This window comes from Ctenocephalides felis, unplaced genomic scaffold (assembly GCF_003426905.1).
Source record: "Ctenocephalides felis isolate EL2017-DRISC unplaced genomic scaffold, ASM342690v1 CF-g0.4_SCAFFOLD_02697, whole genome shotgun sequence".
In the NCBI taxonomy this organism is placed as follows: domain Eukaryota; kingdom Metazoa; phylum Arthropoda; class Insecta; order Siphonaptera; family Pulicidae; genus Ctenocephalides; species Ctenocephalides felis.
Genome location: NW_020538851.1, coordinates 77,028 through 98,600, shown reverse-complemented (window position 1 = coordinate 98,600; position 21,573 = coordinate 77,028). Strand labels below are relative to the sequence as shown.

Sequence of the window (21,573 nt, the reverse complement as noted above, 5' to 3'; positions counted from 1 at the left end):
TTCAGCTAAGACCTCTTCAATATCTTTTGTGCAACTGAAACAGTCTAATTCATCTGGTTGATTTTTTGAACTTTTTTGAAATAATACTGATGATGGAGGGCATCTGTCTACATGCTCTATAGTGTTTGGTATGCCTGGGAGATTCGCGAGTATTCTCGGTTTTATTAAAGAAGGAGCTAAATTCCAGCGAGTTTTCGATTCAGTTTCAATTTCAGGTAACGGAGATACTAAGGCAGGTGTATGCGTCGTACATATTTCTGGATCTGGAAATAAGCCGAATATATGCAAGTTATGCCAGAAAATCGGATAATTTAGGTTCAAAATAAATTAATATAAAAAACACTAGATCAGATCATTGTAACTGATGCAATTTATATCATGAGAGTGTTTGAAAAGCTCACATTTTTTCTGTTAATACCGTGTTCAACAATTAATATATTTAAACAATATATATTTATAAACAATATACCATAATAATTGATATAGTCAATTGTAAAGATTTCATTTACTGAAATTGAATTTCTAAATACACAAGCTTTCATGCAAAAAATAGTATAAATTATAATAAATAATAAATTTATAATAAATAAAAATAATAAATATACTTCATTCTTGCAACAGTTAGTTATTTTACAATTTCAATTCATAGGTTGAGAAATTAAATAATAATTATTTTGTTTCAATCTAATTTTAACTATACTTCACTATTTATAATTAACTTTTTTCATAGTTATTAAATTAATTTGAAATATACACATATATATGAATAAGTTCTTCATGGGCAATACATCAAATAAAAGAAAGATTTAGGAGTTAATCTTTAATTTTTCCAAACGTTTTGACATCGGATTTTATGTTATCATCAGTGGATATAAATATGGTCTTACATCCGTAACTTGCGCAGGGCACATAATTTTGCACTATCATATATACACTAACTTGTTTTTTCTTTGTTTTTTGTTGAAAGGAGCATAGCAAAGTATTTGTAAAATATATATTTTGCACCAACTTGTTAGCTAATGTGTATGACTTCGAGGCAATAATGCACACATGCACAATCACACACACACACACACACACACACACACACACACACACACATATATATATATTAACATATATTATATACATATATATAATTTAAATTCATACCATTTTTAGTAGGTGCAGTTTCTTCAGTAGTGTCATCGCTGGAACTGGAACTCTCTGAACCAGATTCACCTGTGTCATTGCTGCTGGAGTTATTATTACAAGCTGGAGATGGACTCCTTACGATAGGTTTAACTTCCAATGCACATATAGCCACAGGCCTATAAACAAAAGTTATCCAACGTTAATTTAAAAATAATAATAATTTTAAACATGTATGTCAAAAACTTACGGATTGCTTATTGGTTTTGGTTGATAATTTGTGGGATGAGTGACATCTTCATCACTGTCATCAGATAAACTTAAATCACGCTCTAAATCCCTGAAAAATAATATAATACACTAAGTTGAACTTGAAAATATATGTAATTGATACAGATTTTTTATTAATGCAACTTACATGGACTGCCTCCCAGAAGAATGCCTTTGTCTATCTGAAATATTTTCATAATTCATAAAACCATTAACTTAATATTTGAATTATTTGATATTCAAAAGGTTTAATTAAAATCAAATAAATATTTGATATTTATAAACTTAACATATATCCTATTTAATTAACAAAATATAACTTTTGAAAAAATAATGATATGAAGAAAACCTAATATTTCAAGCTTCCAACATATAGAGTTAATATAAATATCAAATAAGCCGAATATATGTAATGCAAAATTGCATTACAATAGCAATTTTTGTAAATAAAATAGTAAGTAATAAATTTCCAGAAAGTATGAATCATAAAGTACACAAAATTCAATACTCACAAATAAATATAATATAAATTATCACATTATAATCAACAAATAAGATATAGATCAAGGTGTAAAGTATAAAAATTCAATCAAGTACAAAAACATGTTTTTAAGTGGGAAAGTAACATTTATTAATTAATATGAACACATCTAAATTAACTTACATGTAGGACTAGGAATTGGACTTGGCTTCCGAGGACATGGTTCGAGCACCTAAAATGAGGATTTAAAATAATTTTGCCTTTGTTACATATCAATTAACTTATAATGAATAAAATTTTTTAAAATTCATCATTATACTTATTGAAATATAATAATAAATAAAATAATTACTTTTACAAATCCACTGTTAAATTCAAATTTGTGATCTATTTCTTTTCCCGGAGTAGCAGCAATAGAAGTTAGTGGGGTTAAGGGCAATGAGGTCATTTCCTGAAAAATTAATATCATATCAATATTTAATTTTTTAATAGCTTCATTAATATTGAATAGCTAAAGTATAAGTAAATTATATGGCATATATTGAATAATAATATTACCTTCAAAATAGTATCAACTTCATTACCACGCAGACCTACATCACAGTTATTCTGCAAATAGAATGTACAAGATTTTAGTTTCAATTATTTATTAAATATTAAATAAGCATCTCAAAAAATACAAATCTAATATTAGCAAATGCATGTAAAAACATTTTTGAATAATCAAACAGCATTCATCTACAGGCATAAATTTCAAGAGTGAAAGTTATTAAAATTATTGAGGTAAAAATATGTATGAATTTATAAAGGTATTTACAACTATTACATACCGCATAAGAAGAGGGCATCTCTCTCACCGTATTCTGATAGTTTCCCATATTAGTATTTAAGGTTAAATTTTTATTTAACCCATTCCTGTTATCAAGATTGCTAACAGAATATTTATTGGGCTGCATATGGTATGAAGAACTACTATTAGTTTTAACACTTGGTACATGTTTGCTGGTATCAATTGGGCAAGTAGGTTTGTAAATATTACTCCTATATGATGAAGAAGGTTTTAGAGTATTAGAAGACATCCGCTGAGATGTTGATCCAGGGCACATATTTCCAGTTGGCTTTTTAAATTCGGGTGGTTGAGATCTGTTCTGCATCCCATTACTGAGTAAATTTGAAGATGGTATTCCATCATGTTTATAACGCTTTTTATCATCCGTCCACAATCTATCGTAATTTCCTAATTTCCTCTGAATCTGTTGTCCCATATCATCAGTACATGATGGGCTTATCTGTATTAAAGTAATGCTTATCAAGAACATCCTCATAACTATACTAACTAAATGCAACATACATACTACTCAGCCGATAATAAAAAAACTTAAGTTAGCATAAACTTTCACTATGTTTAAGAAATCCCTGACATATACTATTAAAACATCGAGTTTGTGTGGATAGATTATTACAAAAAAATTACATTTAAAGTAGCATCTGACTCTTGTACTTCAAAACAAAATGTTTATCTAAATCTCATCTCAATCGCAATTTAAATTTTGTGGATAATACAATCATGAAATTTTAACCTGTTTCATATTAATTAAAATATTTTTGATTATTTATAATAAATGACTGGTATGACCCTTATGACCCTCCATAAGCTCAAATATATATCAATAATTAAACATATCTTACTTTAACTGGAGCATCAAATAATTGGTGTTCTGGTTCAGATTCACGTTCGGCTTGTAGTGACATATGAGCTCTGGCTTGTCTTTCTCTCTCGCGAATGCGATCCCTTTCCGCACTAAAAAAAAAATTACCTATTTATCCCAGAAATGATTATTTTTAGGCAACATAAAAAATGATATGTCAAAAACTTACCACATATTACTACAATAAGATCAAATCCAGTTATTCTATATACTGCACTAAACAATACTTTTAATTCAATCAGTTTTCAATAGAAGCTTTCCATTCCCATTTTTCATACAATGACAAAACTCTGAAAAGTGATCATTAAAGACAATAAATGTACATACATCCAAGCTTAATTAAATTTAATGAAAATGCACTTCAAAACAACTTAAAATTAACCCAATTTGCTCTCAGCTCTCAAAAGAAAACAAATGGAATGGTATTTAAATGTCACAAGCAGTTGTCAAAAAAATAAGGTGTATGTATACACATATTAATTTATGGTAAAATTAAAATTGACTAAGCTAATATATTAATATTAATTGAAATATATAGTGCTCTTTTGTAAAAATACTAACAAAAACTTATAAAATGTATGTACATAAATTATAGTAATGTCAGCTTTTACTAAATCAGGTATTGTAATAAAATAATGGATATGTATGTATAAAAAATAATCACCTGGGGCGTTTCTAAATTGAACTTATACTGATTGAATTATATATTGAATAAGTTTTGCATTAAAATTTTGTTGAATGAATTTTACAATATTGATCATATTTCTATCATTTAATTATTCCGATATATTGGCATTAAGGCCGATAAAAATTATACTTTCGATTATAATATCACTTTCAACTTACCGTGGTTTCTTCATGATAAATGATTTATACTATAAATAGTTAAATATAAACCACATATGTCTTGAAAACGAACATATTCCATTTCATTAATATTCCACAAAACACTGCGCACTTAACATGTCCTTATATTTCGGAATATGATTTATTAAATTCCGTCGTGCATCATCTATTACTTATACTGGTCCTGTAAAAGATAATGTTAGACATTTATGAGAGGCAGCTTAATAATTCCGTATGAGTCGGACGTTTCAAGTTATGTATACTTTTCAACAAACTGCTTTTCCATGTTACTTAATTATATCGCAGTACTTTTCTACATCAGAATTATTGTCCATAACACACGCGAAAATTATACTTGACACAGCTCATAAAAAAAACCAGTAGGAATCACTAAATGACATTCATTTAAAAAAAATACTTTGCACAACAACCTCATTTTCCAAAATGTACAAACTACATAAATGAGTAGAAATCAACGTACCTGAACTTGCATTTAATTACAAGATTATAACCACCATTAGAACGCTAAACTACCAATATGGCAAACCATAAACAACTCGAATGCGCTTTCATTTTCGTTTTCATTATAAATATTCTATATTTATTTATTATTATAATTTATGTTCATTATAATTATATTTATATATATATATATATATATATATATATATAATTAATTAAATATTCGTGCTGCATAAGTTGCATACCCCTTTTGTTTTTTTTATTTGTTTCAGTTTTACTCCATACTTTCGCTTTCATGCTTACTTAGAAACGCTTAGAATATTTTGTGACATATATTGTTTTTATTTAATTGCAATTAAATGTCTGCAATTAAGAATATATTTCGAAAGCGAACAAATCGAATAAGATCCTAAGCATAATCTTTGCCTAATGTTAAGTACTTAATACTGTGAACATATGCTCGGGACATGATTTCCAACATAATAATAAAAAATTTAACTGTTTATAAACTATTAAAGAGATATAGTTTTTTAATTTTGAAATATTGAAATTTATTACACATTTTAAACTAATTAAGCTAATATCAAATCGTCCATATACTAATTATTTAAAAAAAAATTCTTTATTCTCTTTTCTTCAACAGTTGATAACAAACTAATTAATCATTTCACAGACAATATACAGACATTATTAGAACAAAAGCACGTTATTTATACTATAAATTTTGTCATTTCTGTTTTCAGTAATGATAAAATGAACATGGTAAATTCATTTATTTCATAAATTGAATAATGCTTTAGAAGAATGTTTTATTAGTTCATCCTTGGAGAAAAAAAATAAAATACATAAAAAATGGAAAAATTATCATTGTCACCAAATAATTCATGCAATTATTAATTTACAGGCTATTGAAGCCAGTGCAACAAATTATAAATTGATGTAAAATTCAACAATAACATCAACAAATAAACAAGAAAGTTGTCAGTTCAATAGAATCCATCATAATAAAATTAAAACTCATCAATATCAAGAAGGCTTTTAACTAAATTATTAAAAAATATATAAGACTTATATTGTTTTAAATTTAAATATTAAGAATAAAAAACATTTTTTTAAATATTTATTTTATTATTTCAATGGGTATGTGGGGTTTTACATTTATTCAACAATACTTCACTTTTGCAACTTATAAAGAACTACTTATGTATAAAAACTCTATTTCATCAAATGCTTTGATAATGGTCTTTTAAAACCAATAATACTGGTAACATTATAACATATAGATATTGTTAATACTATCTCAAGAGAAGTTATAAAAATTAACTGTGATATCTTAATTTCATAAATTAAATTTATACAAATTTACAAGCTAATCACTGGAATTATTCACGCTATTTTAAATGACTGATAATATATTTATAAAATAAAAATGTAATGTTTGTGCATATCATTACACAACAGTTTACCAATATTCTAAATTGCTTCTTTATGAATATCATTACATATATACAATATTAAAATCAAATTAAACTGTAGGATGCAAGATGTCATTTGCAAAATGATATCCATAGCCACGAAATGCATGATAAATTATTAACGATTTATTATAGTGATATATTTATTAGTTTAGGTTGTTATTTACCATGTATTTTTACTATTTGAAAACAACGGCTCATTCGAATAACTATAAAGAGAATCTCAAATCTACAAGTAAAACTCCATCAATTTCATCACTGCAGATGTAAAATATAAATAAATATTATAAATTAATATCATAAAATATTTTACTTTAAAACATAGACTTGACAAACCAAGCTATATTGTTTTGATCAATAAAATATCATAAGTAATGTAGTTTTAAAATATAAAAATCATTTAAACAAAAAACTTGTTAAACTATCAATTAGTTTATTGTTTAATCAATATAAATATGATTATTAGACTCATTCTTTGGATCATTTAACTATTTCATGAATATTATTCACATAGTATGAAAATATGTCTATTATATATGAAGATGTACATCCCTGAAAAGCCTTGGCTTGGATTTGCTTTGCAATACACATCCACACAAAAGTATCTGAGTAAATTCAAATTTAGGAAATATCTAAATGTCTCTATGAAAAATAAAAAGACAGCTGTGAATCTTAAGTAATGAACTGAGGTAACTTTATTGTATATTTTTATATTATTAAAAATGTTCAGGTATTTAAATATGGCAATTTGATGATTTTGTTGATCTATGTAGTATTATGAGATGATATTTTGTTTTAGAACTTTTTCTAGACAATATAAATCTAAAGAAAATGTTCTAAAACTAATTTTATATAAGATTATTAGATATTTAACTAATTAATGAACTAGATATATACACAAAACAACCATTCATCTCAAAACATGAGAGAACAATTAATGCTATCATTTACATACATCATTTACTGATTTGACCTGTATTCAACTATATAACCGATAACAAATTCAAATTTTGTGCTTCATTTAAAATAAAACATGAATCGAGATGTCCATACTTTAATTACATATAATATGCAACCACACCACTCATTAGAGAGAGCAATTTCACCAAGAATAAAAAAGGTATTAACATTTAAGCCATATAAATATTCCATAATAAAACAATAACATAAAAATCATAAAATATGTAATATATGTATGTATTGTAAAAATCAATTGTTATGATTATATACAATATAATCATAACACTATGACTAAAAGCTGCTCAAAATTTAACTTAGGTGGCCGCTGAATTGAAATTCCACTTGTTCCTCAGAACGCAAAGCTCCGCTATTTTGTAACACTCTACATCAAAGTAGATTTTGGTCCCTGCATTCGTATTAATGTGATATTCCTGTATTATTTACCGAAAATCAAATTAGCAAAAATGATAAGCCAGCAAACAATACCAGCACTCTTATGTGTGGAAAATTATTTTTTTTCTTTTATTTTATATATTTAAAGAAACTATTATCAAATCTATCACACAATATCTCCATATTTCGATCATATCATTCAGCGATTGCTCCATCTCTGAAGAAAATTTTGTTTAATCTTATTTTAAGACTATTGGATACCAATAGTTAGTTAGTTTTGGTTTAGTGCTGTAAGTAGTATGAGTATATTTACTGAGCCTGTGAGGGTGCCCTTCTTGTGACAGGACATGGACTAGTAGCTCCACTCTGATATCAAGATTTCACTAGGTCAGCATCAGTTCTTCTATCTGTTGCCATTAACAGCAAATTCTTGAATTCGACCTCTAATGTTTGACGAGCCTAAATTTGAAAATCAACAATATATGAAAAGATAATGAAGAATATTTGATATATTAAAGGAAATCCATTAAATTAAAATATTAAACAAATAATAATGATGCATATGCAACTTTAGAAAGAATTCCAATAAAATAATATCTTTTAAACCTAACAGAAGTTAAGAAAGCTAGCATGTATTTTTCCCAAAATTATTGTAGTTTGGTTAATAATTTTCTTAATAATGGAATAAAAACATACCTGTATATTTTGTGTTGGTATCTGCAATGCCAAGGCCATACTGTTAGCATCAAAACTTTCATCTAGAGCAATCAAAGCACCATGAACCCCAGATTCGAGTAAATTATTTCCAAATTCCTGAAACACAAAATAATAAAAATTATTTTCGGAAAAATCAATTGTATTACTAAAAACTAAATTAAGCTCACTTTTAACCCAATACTACTAATCCATCTTATTATACGTTCATTGCTCCAGACTAAGACATCAGACACCATAGTCTCTGTCATTTTTCTTCTTTCCTCTAGCGCTGTGCGATCATAGTTCAGTCGTTTCAAACATGAAATACCATACTGAAGACTAGTTCTAAAAAAATACAATGATTTTGTGTCAATTGTATTATAGCTTGTTTTTATGCAGATAAATATGTATATATCATATTATCTTTTTATCCTACCTATGAAAACTATCGACCATTTTTAACTGTCCGCGCAAATCTTTCTTATTTAAATGGTCTAGCATTCTTGCGTCCACAAGACATTCCATAAACGTAGTTCTGTACTGAGGTAAACCAAGACCAGGAAGCCAATAATTGCCTATCCATTCGTGATTCATGTCGCCAAAGGCTAATGTTGTGCGCGATGTCTGAGGAGCTGACGGTGAAGTCAAAGATACCATTTCTTGTATTGCTAAACGTAATTTCAGCCTATGTAGAGGGTTACTTATGCCTAAAAAATAATTCATTTATTAATTAATAATATTAATAATATATATATATATATATATATATATATATATATGAAATTTTATATTTATTAAATTTCATTTATTCGTTCTTTTAACCATTTTGCTACGACAGTGTTTTCCGCAGGAATGGGACGACTGTGCGAGCTAGAAAGCCGCCCAACTATTAGTTACGCAAAATATTTCAAGATTTTCCAAAAATAAAGTTTTGTTTATTTCCAATAAAGAGAAATTGAAACGATCAATTACCTATTTCTCGCTGAATTTCCGTGTCACTCAAGGCGCTCATAATCGCTCCAGATTTTACATTAGCCCTGCATGCAGCAACATACCAAGCGGGCATTCCCACCCACAGTTCCAACCAGGCAACTATCGTCGGCCCGTTCCACAAGGCAAATGGCGTGCCAGCTTTCATAGCTTCAGCTAACAGTTCATGTCTATAGTCATGCTCTCTGAATAAAAAAAATCGAAAATAAATGACAATAAATTTAAAAAAAATGTTACTTGTGCAATAATATTCCTACTTCTTTTTCTGCCTTCCATAATCTGCCTTCTGTTGCGTAACTTTCCCTGAATTACTCATTGCATCCACATTGTCTTCTCCGATGGTTGATCCAGCCAATGATAAACCACTCATGGAGTTCATACTTAATGAACCATCTCCTGGCATCCCTGAATCTTTCCCTTTCACCTATACAAAATAATAAATAAAATTTAAAATAGTTTTTATAAGGCATAAGAATATAAGTATATATACCATTCATTGTAGGTAGTAATAATCAGACATGAAAACTTTTCAACTAACCTTTTCCTTCTTGCTGAAGAATCTGCCAAGTGAACTCTTGATGCCCTTCTTCTTCTGTGCGGCGCTGACCGCCGACTCCCTCAGGTGCGGATAAGCGTGACCATGGGCCGACATGGGGGTGTGCACGGCCATATTGTTGTGCCGATGCAACGAGTCTTGGCTGCTGTGACGAGAGGACATGGGTGATGGTGTCGTTGTCATGTAAGCCATCTGGTTGTTCGGCCTACAGTATTTGCAACACACGCACTACAGAGCTACTACATTTCATAATTGCAACACGTTGGATAGCAAATAAAATTAAAGGGATGAAAATAAAGAATGAAAACACGCCTTCAACCGGAACGTTCTATTATGGAACTTACTGAATCACTGATGACAGCAACAAATTCAAAACTTATTTTTCAAATCTTATCAATTGTTGAACCGAAGAAGTATAAATGTAAATATCATATTTTAAACAATGCGTCATACGATGCTATTTTTCATTCGATTATTGAAATGCAAAATCTATATCTGAATAGTGATTCAAATTCCAATAAAAGTGCGCTCGGTCTGAATACAACCTGCTGATCTCATCGCCAGTTTTAGTACACATTGGTAAGATAATTTCACAAACTAAAATCGTTAATAATAATTACTTTCGTAAACTACACAATTGATATAATTGAAAACGTAAAAAGTCTTTTCAAAAGGTACAAATGGTAAAAAAACGATTTTAATTATTCATATAGCTTCACGAAATTGACGATGAAGATCAAATCACTCGATGTCATAGGAGTAAGTAAGGAATAAAACAAGACAATGAGGTAAATGCAACACGGACCCTAAAACACTTCGACAGATTTGTGAAGATTCCGTTATTTTTATGTACATCATGCGATGATACAATTTAAAATATAACAAAAATCTTGAAGCATTGAAATTAGTTCATTTTAATTAGATGAACCGCAATAAAATCATAAAAAATTTTAACATTAAGTAGCATATAGACTGAAGCCGCGCATAACTAACTATTCTTTAAAATGAATCATTTTTATTTAAATTAATAAAATAAGCAGTTGAAGCCAACATTGCTTATTGTAAAAACTTTACGGCGTCAGTCCGAAACTCTAGAAAAGAAATACACACTAGCAAAGTACAAAATTCGTGTATGTATTTTATGTGAGAATAAGTATGTTAAATGTAAAGTACATATACACGGCTAATAGTTTTTAAAGGTCTAATGTATATCTGTATGTACATAATAATAATGAGATAAATGTAACACTAATTGTAAGAAAATATTTACACGCCCATAACATTCGATTGAAATAATTAATTAATTAAACAATGTAAATTTTCATTACTAATTGTAAGCCACGATGCTGAAAATAAAATCACATTCTAAGAATGTTTTTAATTATCTATGATTTATATCATCACAAGCAATGTTTCATAAATTAAATAATTTATTAATGCAGAAAGCGAGCACTATTTCTTCTAATATGTTCTCAAACTTTTAACCTGATATTTGGGAATCCGAGTCCAGTCTGTAGACCCATTGAATGTCTTTATAAGGAAAACAAGATGTATCTATTAAAAATTTTATACAGACCTACACTTTAAATATTTAGTTCATTTGGAGAAATGATATTGTCAAAGCAAAAGCAGTATAATAACATGAAATCCTAAAATTATAACCGGTATTACGTGTACGAGAAAATAATATTTGCTGTGTGATAATTGATAATTTTGGCCATATACCTTCTCAATTCTTCTTGACTGTACGCCAACGCCTGCGCTACACGTTCTAACCGAAGCGACCGCGCTGTAAGTGGAGAAGTTCCGCCAGAACTGCTATCAGCACCTGCAACCATCGCGTGCAGTTCCTCCCTGGATACATCCGCGCTCAGAGGAGCCAATTGTAACTAAAATTAAAAATAATGATTTGACTATTCTCTATAAAATTTTAAAATTAATTGTAGTACCTGACTAGAAGGAAGGGACTCGGATAATTGTCCAGGGCTTAATGATGCTGCATATTGATGCAGGTGAGCAGGAGACATTGATGCAGGAGCCTATAATATTATAAATTTAATAAGAACAAAAACGTAAGAATACTCTTCAATTTAAATAGCTTTTAAAATTGTACAAAGACGGATGTTATAGTTCGAGAAAGTCAAAATTAGCGGCAGAAAATAATATCAAAATTATGAAGTATATCATCATTCATTTACTGACCGTGTGGTATTTGTGTAAGTAATCCCGATTAGGTGAATGGTGTGATTTAGGTGTAGAGCGTCCGCTTACGGGTGGCGATTGACGCTCCACACTGCGCCCGCGACTCAGCAAATTCATATGTTCCAGACTACCAACACGCGATTCCAACTCCTCCGCTCGTGCCTCTGTGCTTTGCTTTTCCTCTTGAATCAATCGGATTTCATTATTGATGGCGTCCAATTGCTCTTGAAGCATCATCGCTAGTGTCTGCGCGTCCGTGTGTCCAGACGGCGACAGGATATCGGTAGCGCTGAATAAGCTTTCATTGTCATCCGCTTCTGCGTCGCTCGAGACATCGAACGCTTGTTGAACATTTGCTAAAACATGTGCCTGTTGCAATTTTTCCCATTCCTGCTCCGCCAATGTTCGAGCGCCGAACGGTAGCTTGTTCGAGTCGTCTTCCAAACCAGGCCTAGGCTTATTGACTCGTCGGGATAACGAATGAGTGTCAAAACTAGTTCTACTATCACTCCTCGCAAATGATTTAGGGTCGACAACTGCATTCGGCGAAAGGCTACGAGTCAATGCGTCCGTCTGTTGGATGTTAAATGCTATTTCTTGCTGCAACATTTGTCTTTTAATATTATCAATTTCTAAATGCGATTTGGCTAATTCTTTCATAATTTCCGTCTTTTCCGCTTGATATTCTTCTGCAATCTTACGTGCTTTTTCTAATTCTTGGGTAAGAATATTCTTTTCGTCTAAGGCGTGCATCCTTTCTTTTAAGTGCACTTGCAATCTGTCGTTTGATTCTGACAAAAGTTTATCGACAGTTGTCGACAACTTAGTGTTATGTTCTTCATTCATTTTTAGGCGCTGATTTAACCTCACCAATTCAGCGTTTTTTTCTTCCAAATTGGCTTCTAGTCTTTGTATGCGATCTTCTGCAGTGCCATGTCTTTCCTGAGCCTAAGATTAGTAAACAATACAGTACAAATACAAAATATGCTGTTTGATAGAAATGTATGTAGCACAGTAAAAAGAAATCGACCATTTGTATAAAATACATCAGATGCGATTATTTAATTTTTACAGTTGTACATACAAGATAAACAACTTAATAAACTTATACTGGATTGATAATTGAATGAATTAAAAAGGTTAAAACTAAACTAATTCTAGTGATGCGATTCTAATATATCAAAATAAACTTAAAATTATACAATAACTATATAATTTTTGTGTAAATTTTTGTGTATAATTTTTTGTGCATATATTTAGTACCAAATGAGCATTTTGAGTGAATGACAATTGTATAATTTTTTTGGTTTGTTTATGATATTGTTTGTGAAATTAGTGGTTTTGTAAAAACTATTCTAACTTTAAAACTAAAAAGAGAAAAAAGACACAGGTAGACGCTTCATCACGTTATCGTACCTGTCCCCTCACCTGGGTGAGCGCGTCCATTCTAGCTTTAAGTTGCTCCTCCATTTCTGGAAGTTTCGAAAATTGTGCTAATTTTTGTTCAGATAGCTCTAATTTTTCTTGTATAGCTGCTATTTTCTCTTCTTGCAACTGAAATGAAATGTGTCAGATAATAACGCAAAGCTATGTGCTAACATTAAAAAGCAGCAAACCTTCAGTTGTGCAATTTTATGTTGTAATTCTTGTTCCAATTTCTCATTGAGATCGTGCAGTGATGTTGACTCCCGCTGTGCATTTAGATAACGTTTTTCTAATGTTGCTATTCTTTCTTCCTGATCTTCCTTCTGGGCGACATTCTCTCGTAAATCACGCTGAAGTTTCGAGCAAGTATCTTGTGATTTTAACAATTCTTTTTGAGCTTTTGATAAATTCTCTTCCATTTCACCAATTCTATTTGTTAACTCCGCTACCCTCCTTTGCCACGAACTAATTTCATTAGTCTGTAAAAACAATCATGTGCAATAGAAAACAAATAAATGAAAATGTCTTCATCTAGGAAGAAATGATACCTTATTTGGTATTGGGTTTTCACTAGGTTCTGGCTGTCCATTTTCTTTTGTTCTTTCTTCCAAATGATTTTGTGTAGAAGGCACTGCTCCTGATTTGTATTGTGTCAACTATAAAATTTTAAAAGTAATATATATTATATAACAAATGTAAAACCATCTTATTGTTCAATTGTAAATGCATTTACTTCTTCTTTGGTAAGTGCTAATTCCTCTTCTAAGGAAGTATTCCTTTCTAAAGCGACTCGCAAACGTTCTCGAACCTGAAGTAAAAATTAACGACTTTTTATTATGCTTTTGATAAAAATACGTTTAATTAGAAACTACCTTTTCGTCTAATGCTTTGTGGTGCTCAAAAAGACTCTTCAATGCTTTAAGTACTTCTACCTCAGACGAGACTCCAGATTGTGCCGCCGCCTGACGTTTGACAACAGTCATACGAAGGGATCGCTCATGTCTGGAAACTAGACATTCCAAATGCTCCAACAGCAGCTATCAAAATAAGTTCAGAATTTAGTCTATAGTTCCACACATTAAAAGTAAAATATATGCATACATATATATTTCATATATGTATCTAGTTTGTGTTTTTACGAAACATCGAATTACATGAAAATAAAGTTTAAATTTAAACATAAAGCGTCATTACTATAAGATGAAAAGTTCGAAAATCAAAAATATTTTTGCAACCAATAACAATTAATCTCCCATATTAATTTCTCAATTGTTTTTAAGATTTGTTTAGACTCTTACCCTTGTATTATTCCGTTCAGCTTTAAGCTCGGAAATTTCTTCTTCCCGCTCCAAAAGATGTTCCCTAGCTTGATTTAACTCTTTGGTAAGTGTGGCAAATTCCTACAGTAAACAAATATTTTATGGTTAAAGTTATAAACAATAATTATTATTTACATTATTACGTATTCATCGAGAGATTCAATTATAAAGCAAAAAAAAATTAGATCAAAAGTAAACTAGGAGATTCCAGAAAATGTGAAGAAAAATCTAATTTATTTTGTTGTTTAGAGCAGGGGTCGGCAAGCTTTTAACTGTGGTGTGCCGAGCCACTCTACCAATATGATTCAGGGTGCCGCCTGAATTCTGAAATATATAACCAGGTTCTGGGGGAGAAGAATTATAACCAAATTTATCTTTTAAACATTTTTATTAACTAGTGGGGTGCATGGCATCGTGCCTTAATTCAAATTGCTAGAACTTCCCATACTGAAATTAAAAATCATGGTACTGAACCCAAAAAAAATTACACAAAATATGTACACAGTATTAAAATCTCTATAAAATATCTGATAATTTGATGTACATAAGTCCAATGGGTGTAAAAATACTACAATGTTTATGAAAATACTACAATGGGTGTAAAATTACTACAATGTTTGTAAACAATACTACAACGGGTGTAAAAATACTACAATGGGTGTAAAATTACTACAATGTTTGCAAAAATACTTCAATGGGAGTAAAATTACTACAATGTTTGTAAACAATACTACAATGGGTGTAAAAATACTACAATGGGTGTAAAATTACTACAATGTTTGCAAAGATACTACAATGGGAGTAAAATTACTACAATGTTTGTAAACAATACTACAATGGGTGTAAAATTACTACAATGGGTGTAAAAATACTACAATGGGTGTAAAATTACTACAATGTTTGTAAAAATACTACAATGGGAGTAAAATTACTACAATGTTTGTAAACAATACTACAATGGGTGTAAAATTACTACAATGGGTGTAAAAATACTACAATGGGTGTAAAATTACTACAATGTTTGTAAACAATACTACAATGGGTGTAAAATTACTACAATGTTTGCAAAAATACTACAATGGGAGTAAAATTACTACAATGTTTGTAAACAATACTACAATGGGTGTAAAATTACTACAATGGGTGTAAAATTACTACAATGGGTGTAAAAATACTACAATGGGTGTAAAATTACTACAATGTTTGTAAACAATACTACAATGGGTGTAAAATTACTACAATGTTTGCAAAAATACTACAATGGGAGTAAAATTACTACAATGTTTGTAAACAATACTACAATGGGTGTAAAATTACTACAATGGGTGTAAAAATACTACAATGGGTGTAAAATTACTACAATGTTTGCAAAAATACTACAATGGGAGTAAAATTACTACAATGGGTGTAAAATTACTACAATGGGTGTAAAATTACTACAATGTTTGTAAACAATACTACAATGGGTGTAAAATTACTACAATGTTTGTAAGCAATACTACAATGGGTGTAAAATTACTACAATGTTTGTAAACAATACTACAATGGGTGTAAAAATACTGCAATGGGTGTAAAATTGATATGTGGAACCAAAAGGTGAAAGGATAACGCATGCAATTTTCTTTAAACAATTAAATATTTCCGACAATGTCATCCAACAATTTAATTTTCCATGGAGTCGTCTTCCTGATTTTTTCGTAATTCCTTAAATTTTGTTTTCCATAATTCTAAAGATATTAGTTCCATAATTTCCATTTCAAAATCATCAACATTCATCCACTCAAAAATTGAAAAATCAAACGGTATTATTGATGGATCTATGAAATCTGGTTTTATGAGGAAGGAAAATTTAGGCACATAAGCTTTAAAGTCTTTGCATCTGGAAAATTCATCTTTAAGTGCTTCAATGTAGATTGAATTACATTAGCGAGCTACATTAGATAAGTAATTATATTTCAACATTTTTTCTTATTTAAAAATCACTTCGTCTCGATATATTTGCGATTGCCCTGATTATTTTGTAGAGTGCCATGCAGAACGCCGTCGCGTGCCAAGCCTGGCACGCGTGCCGTAGGTTGCCGATGCCTGGTTTAGAGTATATTATGTGATTATATGTTTTTTAATTTATCGAAAGAATCGAGACTTTTGAAACTTTTTTACTCACAAGAAAATATAGTAATTCAAAACATAAATCACCATAAAAACTAATCAATGAAATACATGAAACTAAAGAAAAAGAAATAAAATACTATAAAATACTATTATTTCAATATATAAAAGTATTGCTACTGTAATAATATTAAAAAATTTCAACGCTCATTCGGTAGTTTAACGATTTTAAGAAACCATTTTTCAGTATTTACGAAATTTAAAATTAGAGCTTTTAAAAATTATAAAAAAGTAATTACGATTTAAAAAAGAAAATAGCGTGCTTTTTCGAGACCTCATAACAAAAAAAATGCAGCTGAAAATATTATAACAATAAAAAATAACATTTTAACAATAATAAAATAACAATTTTAAGAAGCCAATTTTTAGTGTTTTCAAAAACTAGTGCTTTTAAAAATTGTAATAAGAAAATTACAAATTAAAATAAAATTGGTATACTATTTCAAGAAATCGTTACATAAAAATCTGCTGAAATTATTGCTTTAAAAAAGTATTTTGAAAGAAAAAGTATATATTGAATTTATATTCTATGGTGAATTCTAGAATGACCAAAGTTATTATAACTTCTGATCCTATTAAATCATACTTGAATCTTTTTCAATTTTGTCAATCATTTTAGCAACAGAAGTTTTAAAAAAATTAGAGCAAAAATGCATCATTAGAAAAAAAGCTTTTCTTGGCAAATATATATCCGCTATAATCTTTAATAGTTGTCAGTATTGGATTGAAAAACTGAACTTCATATTCAAGAGCTAGCAGAACAGGACCATATGGAAGACTTACTTCCGAAAGGACTTCAGTAAATTATTCAAAAACCGCTTCAATATCAGTAAATGTCTTCAAGCTCATTTGAAGAATTATATATATTTGACTTGATAACGCAAAGTATCTCAATTAGTTTCGTGATTGTATAATCTCCAAGTACGTGAGACAAATGAAACAAATGAAGTGGTTATTATGGGTTAAGGATCATTCCATTTAAGATTCGATTATTACCCATTCGTTATAAAAAAAACATTAGTAAACCTGTAGACAGAGTCATGTAAATATTTTGTTGTATAACACTGTAAAGTAGTATTGTTTCTGGATTCATAAACCGCAATCCGTAAGCTTGATATTAAAATTCCTACTATGAACTTAGATTGTAAAGACTCGAGGAAATCATAAAATTGATCACTATTTATAGCATGAAGCGGAAAGTATACTGCGGAAACAGTTACATCATATGATAAAAGTTTACCTTATTAGAAATAGCTTGTAAACATTTATCTGATTATCACCGTAAACTGTGCCATCTGAATGAATAATATATTAGAAAGTGTAATAAGAAATAAATTTTAATATTTCATTTAAGGAAATTTCACTTGTAGTGACTAGTATACTTAGATTTAATGAGAAAGATCTTTATGCTGGGTCAAAGAATTTCATAGATACATTCTGATAAACCTAGTGATTTTACGTACGAGATGGTATATAACCATAAAGTTTTATCTCACGGTCGTCAACTTCCCGATTTGAATGGTTCAAAAATCGTTATTCGATTCCTATTGGTAGGAAGATGTGCTGATTAATTTTGGCAAAGGCAGGTCCAGCCGTTTTGGAGAATTGAAGCAAATTTTATTACGCATATTTCATTACGGTACGGGAAGTTCAAGCAATTTGCCTTAAGACACGATGCCATATACCACTAACTCTAAATTCATTTAGAAGCTGAGTGAGCCATGTAAACAGTTAAAAATTATGAGGATTGTATATTATTGATTTTAGGTTTTGAATTATTCGCATTATTCTTAACAGATTGAGGAATTGGAGAGTAGTAGCACCATTATGTCTATCTAAATTAAGTAAAGAAATTACAATTAGGATACAGTTTAATCATTCAAAAATAATTTCCAAAAATTAAATCACCAAGGGCTTCGCCAAATCAAATTTAAAAAAAAAAACAAAAGTTTTTGAAAATCCTTCACAAGATATGCGAAATATTATTTTATCTTGTGTCTGTCTCGGGTATATAAATAAAAAAATTCTATCTCGTAATGCGGGACTCCAAATAAAAAAAATTCTATCTCGTAATGCGGGACTCCAGTTTCCCTTCAGAGCTAATACCTTTTTCTTCTTTTACAAAAAAACAATGTGTAATGCGGGTGTATTTTCATTCACATCCAACGAGGTCAAAAATGTGCCATAAACAATATAAGTGATAATGATGAAAGATAACGATTACAAGCACCAGAAATGACAGCTGGTAAACAATTTTGATCAATACTTATTATCAATGCTTCACAAATATGCATCGACTGATACAACATTATCTAGGAGGTAAAATATTATTATCTCGACCATGATGAGCACGTGGATTAGCAATCACTGGTTCCGGTTTGGTTCCCATGTTGGCCAGCTTGATAGCAAGCAGTAGTAATATAAGCTATTCACTTGGTATTATAAATATCAAATATGATTTCGAGTAAAAATAGCACTTCGAGGCACTGCTGCGCCACTATTAGATATATCTATTATAATCCGCTGGTTCTTATCGGATAAAACCTGATCAAAGCGGGCCAGGTCATCATCATCATCACTAACACTATCTATACGAGGAATGCAACATATTTTTATAAAGAAACACCAATAATATCTTACAATTATCGAATTTGTTTGAGGCACTGCATTGCCATGGTGGAATACAATTGCTTCGCAATTTCTCTATAACCTGATTAAAATTAACTCGCATCAATTTGTTTGTATGCTTCAAATTAGGCGTGACATTTCATTTTCGAGTCGGAACAAAATAAGTCGAATCAACGAGTCATCCTATTTCGGGCCACAGTCAAAAGTATCAAATAGATACAAGATTTCAGTAGAAGGCGCGACGTTTTGCAGACTTATGGTTCAGTTCAACTGCATATCGATGATTTGCATTGCCCGTTATCCAATGAAATTTAGAAAACGTTCCAATAAACTGAAGATCAATGAAGTCTAGTAAGAATATTATTATAGCTTTAATGTGGAATCCAGGAAATACTGGTCATATGAGTTACGAATCATATGCACAAGACTTTCCTTTCAGCATCTGTTTGGATTAGGCCGGTAACCGATATGTAAACATGCTTTCAATCTCTGCACGTTTTTGAACATTATTTAATATGTGTGCTTTATTAGTGATGTAAAAATATTTAAATATAATTTACAGTAAACTAACTTTTTGCAATTTTAATCGATGGCATTGGTCGATTGCTGAGTTCATGTAAAATATAAATAAAAATTTTATTTTATGATTTATTTATTTTAAAGGCTATATTATAGAAATTAGCTCCAAATCAATCATCACTAACCAGCGTATTAGTAAAAATTACCAGTTAGAAATACAAGTCTTCTAGTATTTATTTTGGTAACTAATGAGTATTTTTCTGAAGACCAACCGTTTTCGTTCAATGAGCGATGTATTTTTGGCACTTTTCAATAATTTTATGACAACGCAAAAAAAATAATGAATACAACTTTATTCTTTCATCTTACATGTCATGTTAACTTTTCAGAAGAGATGCTTGGTCAAAGACAATGTAGTCTTTGATGAAGATAATGTATTGCAAAGTCAAAAGCAAAATGCGTGCCAAAAATATACAAGAGATTGCAATCAATTCTACTGAACAGAACACAGTTGTCCAAACCCTAAAATTTAAGAAATAGTATTTTCGATATAAACTGCGACTTCTCTTGATGTTGCTCTAAAAATATGAGCAAAATGTGATCTACTTGTATCTCTTCACATCATCTTATCACTTTTACTGTTTAAAAAGTACATCTGTTATAATTTAAAATATCAACTGCAGTGTGTTTCTAGAAATAAGTATACATAATATGTTGAACACGTGTTTCACTTACTCGAACTACGAGATACGCAACTAATTACGGCATTTGGACTAATTAGATATATTTGCTATTTCCACTCAACAGATAACGTACACTAAACAGTTCTCTTGTGACAGATAAAAATATCCATTGTTAACACACTAATGAACACAGACCGTTGCTAATTGATAATTGTAAGCAAACTTATCCTTAGCTTATTGCTCCTAATAAATTTCATAATTGTTTATCGAGCTCATGACTTCCAGTTTAAAAAAATCTATAGTTTTATTACATCACGATATATTTTTGATCATTTTCTTTTGATACTTTACAAATTACAAATATTGAAGATTTGCCTACTATATACAACTGAAAAAAAAATAAAATAAAAAATATAAAATCAAAATAAATTTGTGGATTTTTAACAAGTGATTTCAAACTATTATCCAACCAGCGCCAATGCATGAGTTTATTCAGTTAGATATTGAATTAATCCTGAGATTAAAAATTAATAGCTGATCACGATGGCCAAATTTTAATGAAAAGTAGTAGCATCAATAAGCAAAGACAAAATATGTTTATTCACCCTCTAAAAACATAGTACTCAAAATATAAGAAAAGCTTCTCGTTTAAGAAAGAA

The 21,573-nt window shown here is 29.8% G+C and overlaps 2 protein-coding genes across 3 annotated transcripts in view; both read right to left on the bottom strand.

Annotated features, from left to right (window-relative positions):
- Positions 1 to 12: 12 nt before the first annotated feature.
- LOC113381217 lies at positions 13 to 4,856 on the bottom strand (the record flags this gene model as incomplete). The annotated part of the gene is made up of 11 exons (XM_026620181.1): positions 4,701 to 4,856; positions 4,438 to 4,621; positions 3,572 to 3,683; positions 2,713 to 3,171; positions 2,441 to 2,491; positions 2,235 to 2,333; positions 2,066 to 2,114; positions 1,550 to 1,583; positions 1,382 to 1,471; positions 1,153 to 1,310; positions 13 to 263 (listed from the first exon to the last, which is right to left on the bottom strand). Coding segments are annotated over exons 2-11 (1,317 nt in total), but the record flags the coding sequence as incomplete, so codon positions are not given.
- A 2,510-nt stretch (positions 4,857 to 7,366) lies between these two features.
- LOC113381215 (liprin-alpha-1) overlaps positions 7,367 to 21,573 on the bottom strand; it is a 34,330-nt gene continuing 20,123 nt past the window's right edge. The window contains exons 2-17 of one of the 2 annotated variants that reach the window (XM_026620176.1): positions 14,895 to 14,996; positions 14,469 to 14,633; positions 14,330 to 14,404; positions 14,145 to 14,252; positions 13,788 to 14,075; positions 13,588 to 13,725; positions 12,172 to 13,119; positions 11,919 to 12,008; positions 11,695 to 11,858; positions 9,952 to 10,174; positions 9,671 to 9,837; positions 9,396 to 9,598; positions 8,860 to 9,130; positions 8,612 to 8,768; positions 8,424 to 8,540; positions 7,367 to 8,186 (exon numbers count right to left, since the gene is read on the bottom strand). In XM_026620176.1, coding sequence (XP_026475961.1) covers positions 8,100 to 8,186; positions 8,424 to 8,540; positions 8,612 to 8,768; positions 8,860 to 9,130; positions 9,396 to 9,598; positions 9,671 to 9,837; positions 9,952 to 10,174; positions 11,695 to 11,858; positions 11,919 to 12,008; positions 12,172 to 13,119; positions 13,588 to 13,725; positions 13,788 to 14,075; positions 14,145 to 14,252; positions 14,330 to 14,404; positions 14,469 to 14,633; positions 14,895 to 14,996 — 3,303 coding nt within the window. In that variant the 3' untranslated portion in view covers positions 7,367 to 8,099. The remainder of the gene's footprint in view (positions 8,187 to 8,423; positions 8,541 to 8,611; positions 8,769 to 8,859; positions 9,131 to 9,395; positions 9,599 to 9,670; positions 9,838 to 9,951; positions 10,175 to 11,694; positions 11,859 to 11,918; positions 12,009 to 12,171; positions 13,120 to 13,587; positions 13,726 to 13,787; positions 14,076 to 14,144; positions 14,253 to 14,329; positions 14,405 to 14,468; positions 14,634 to 14,894; positions 14,997 to 21,573) is intronic. The other variant, XM_026620179.1, reaches the window with a different exon arrangement.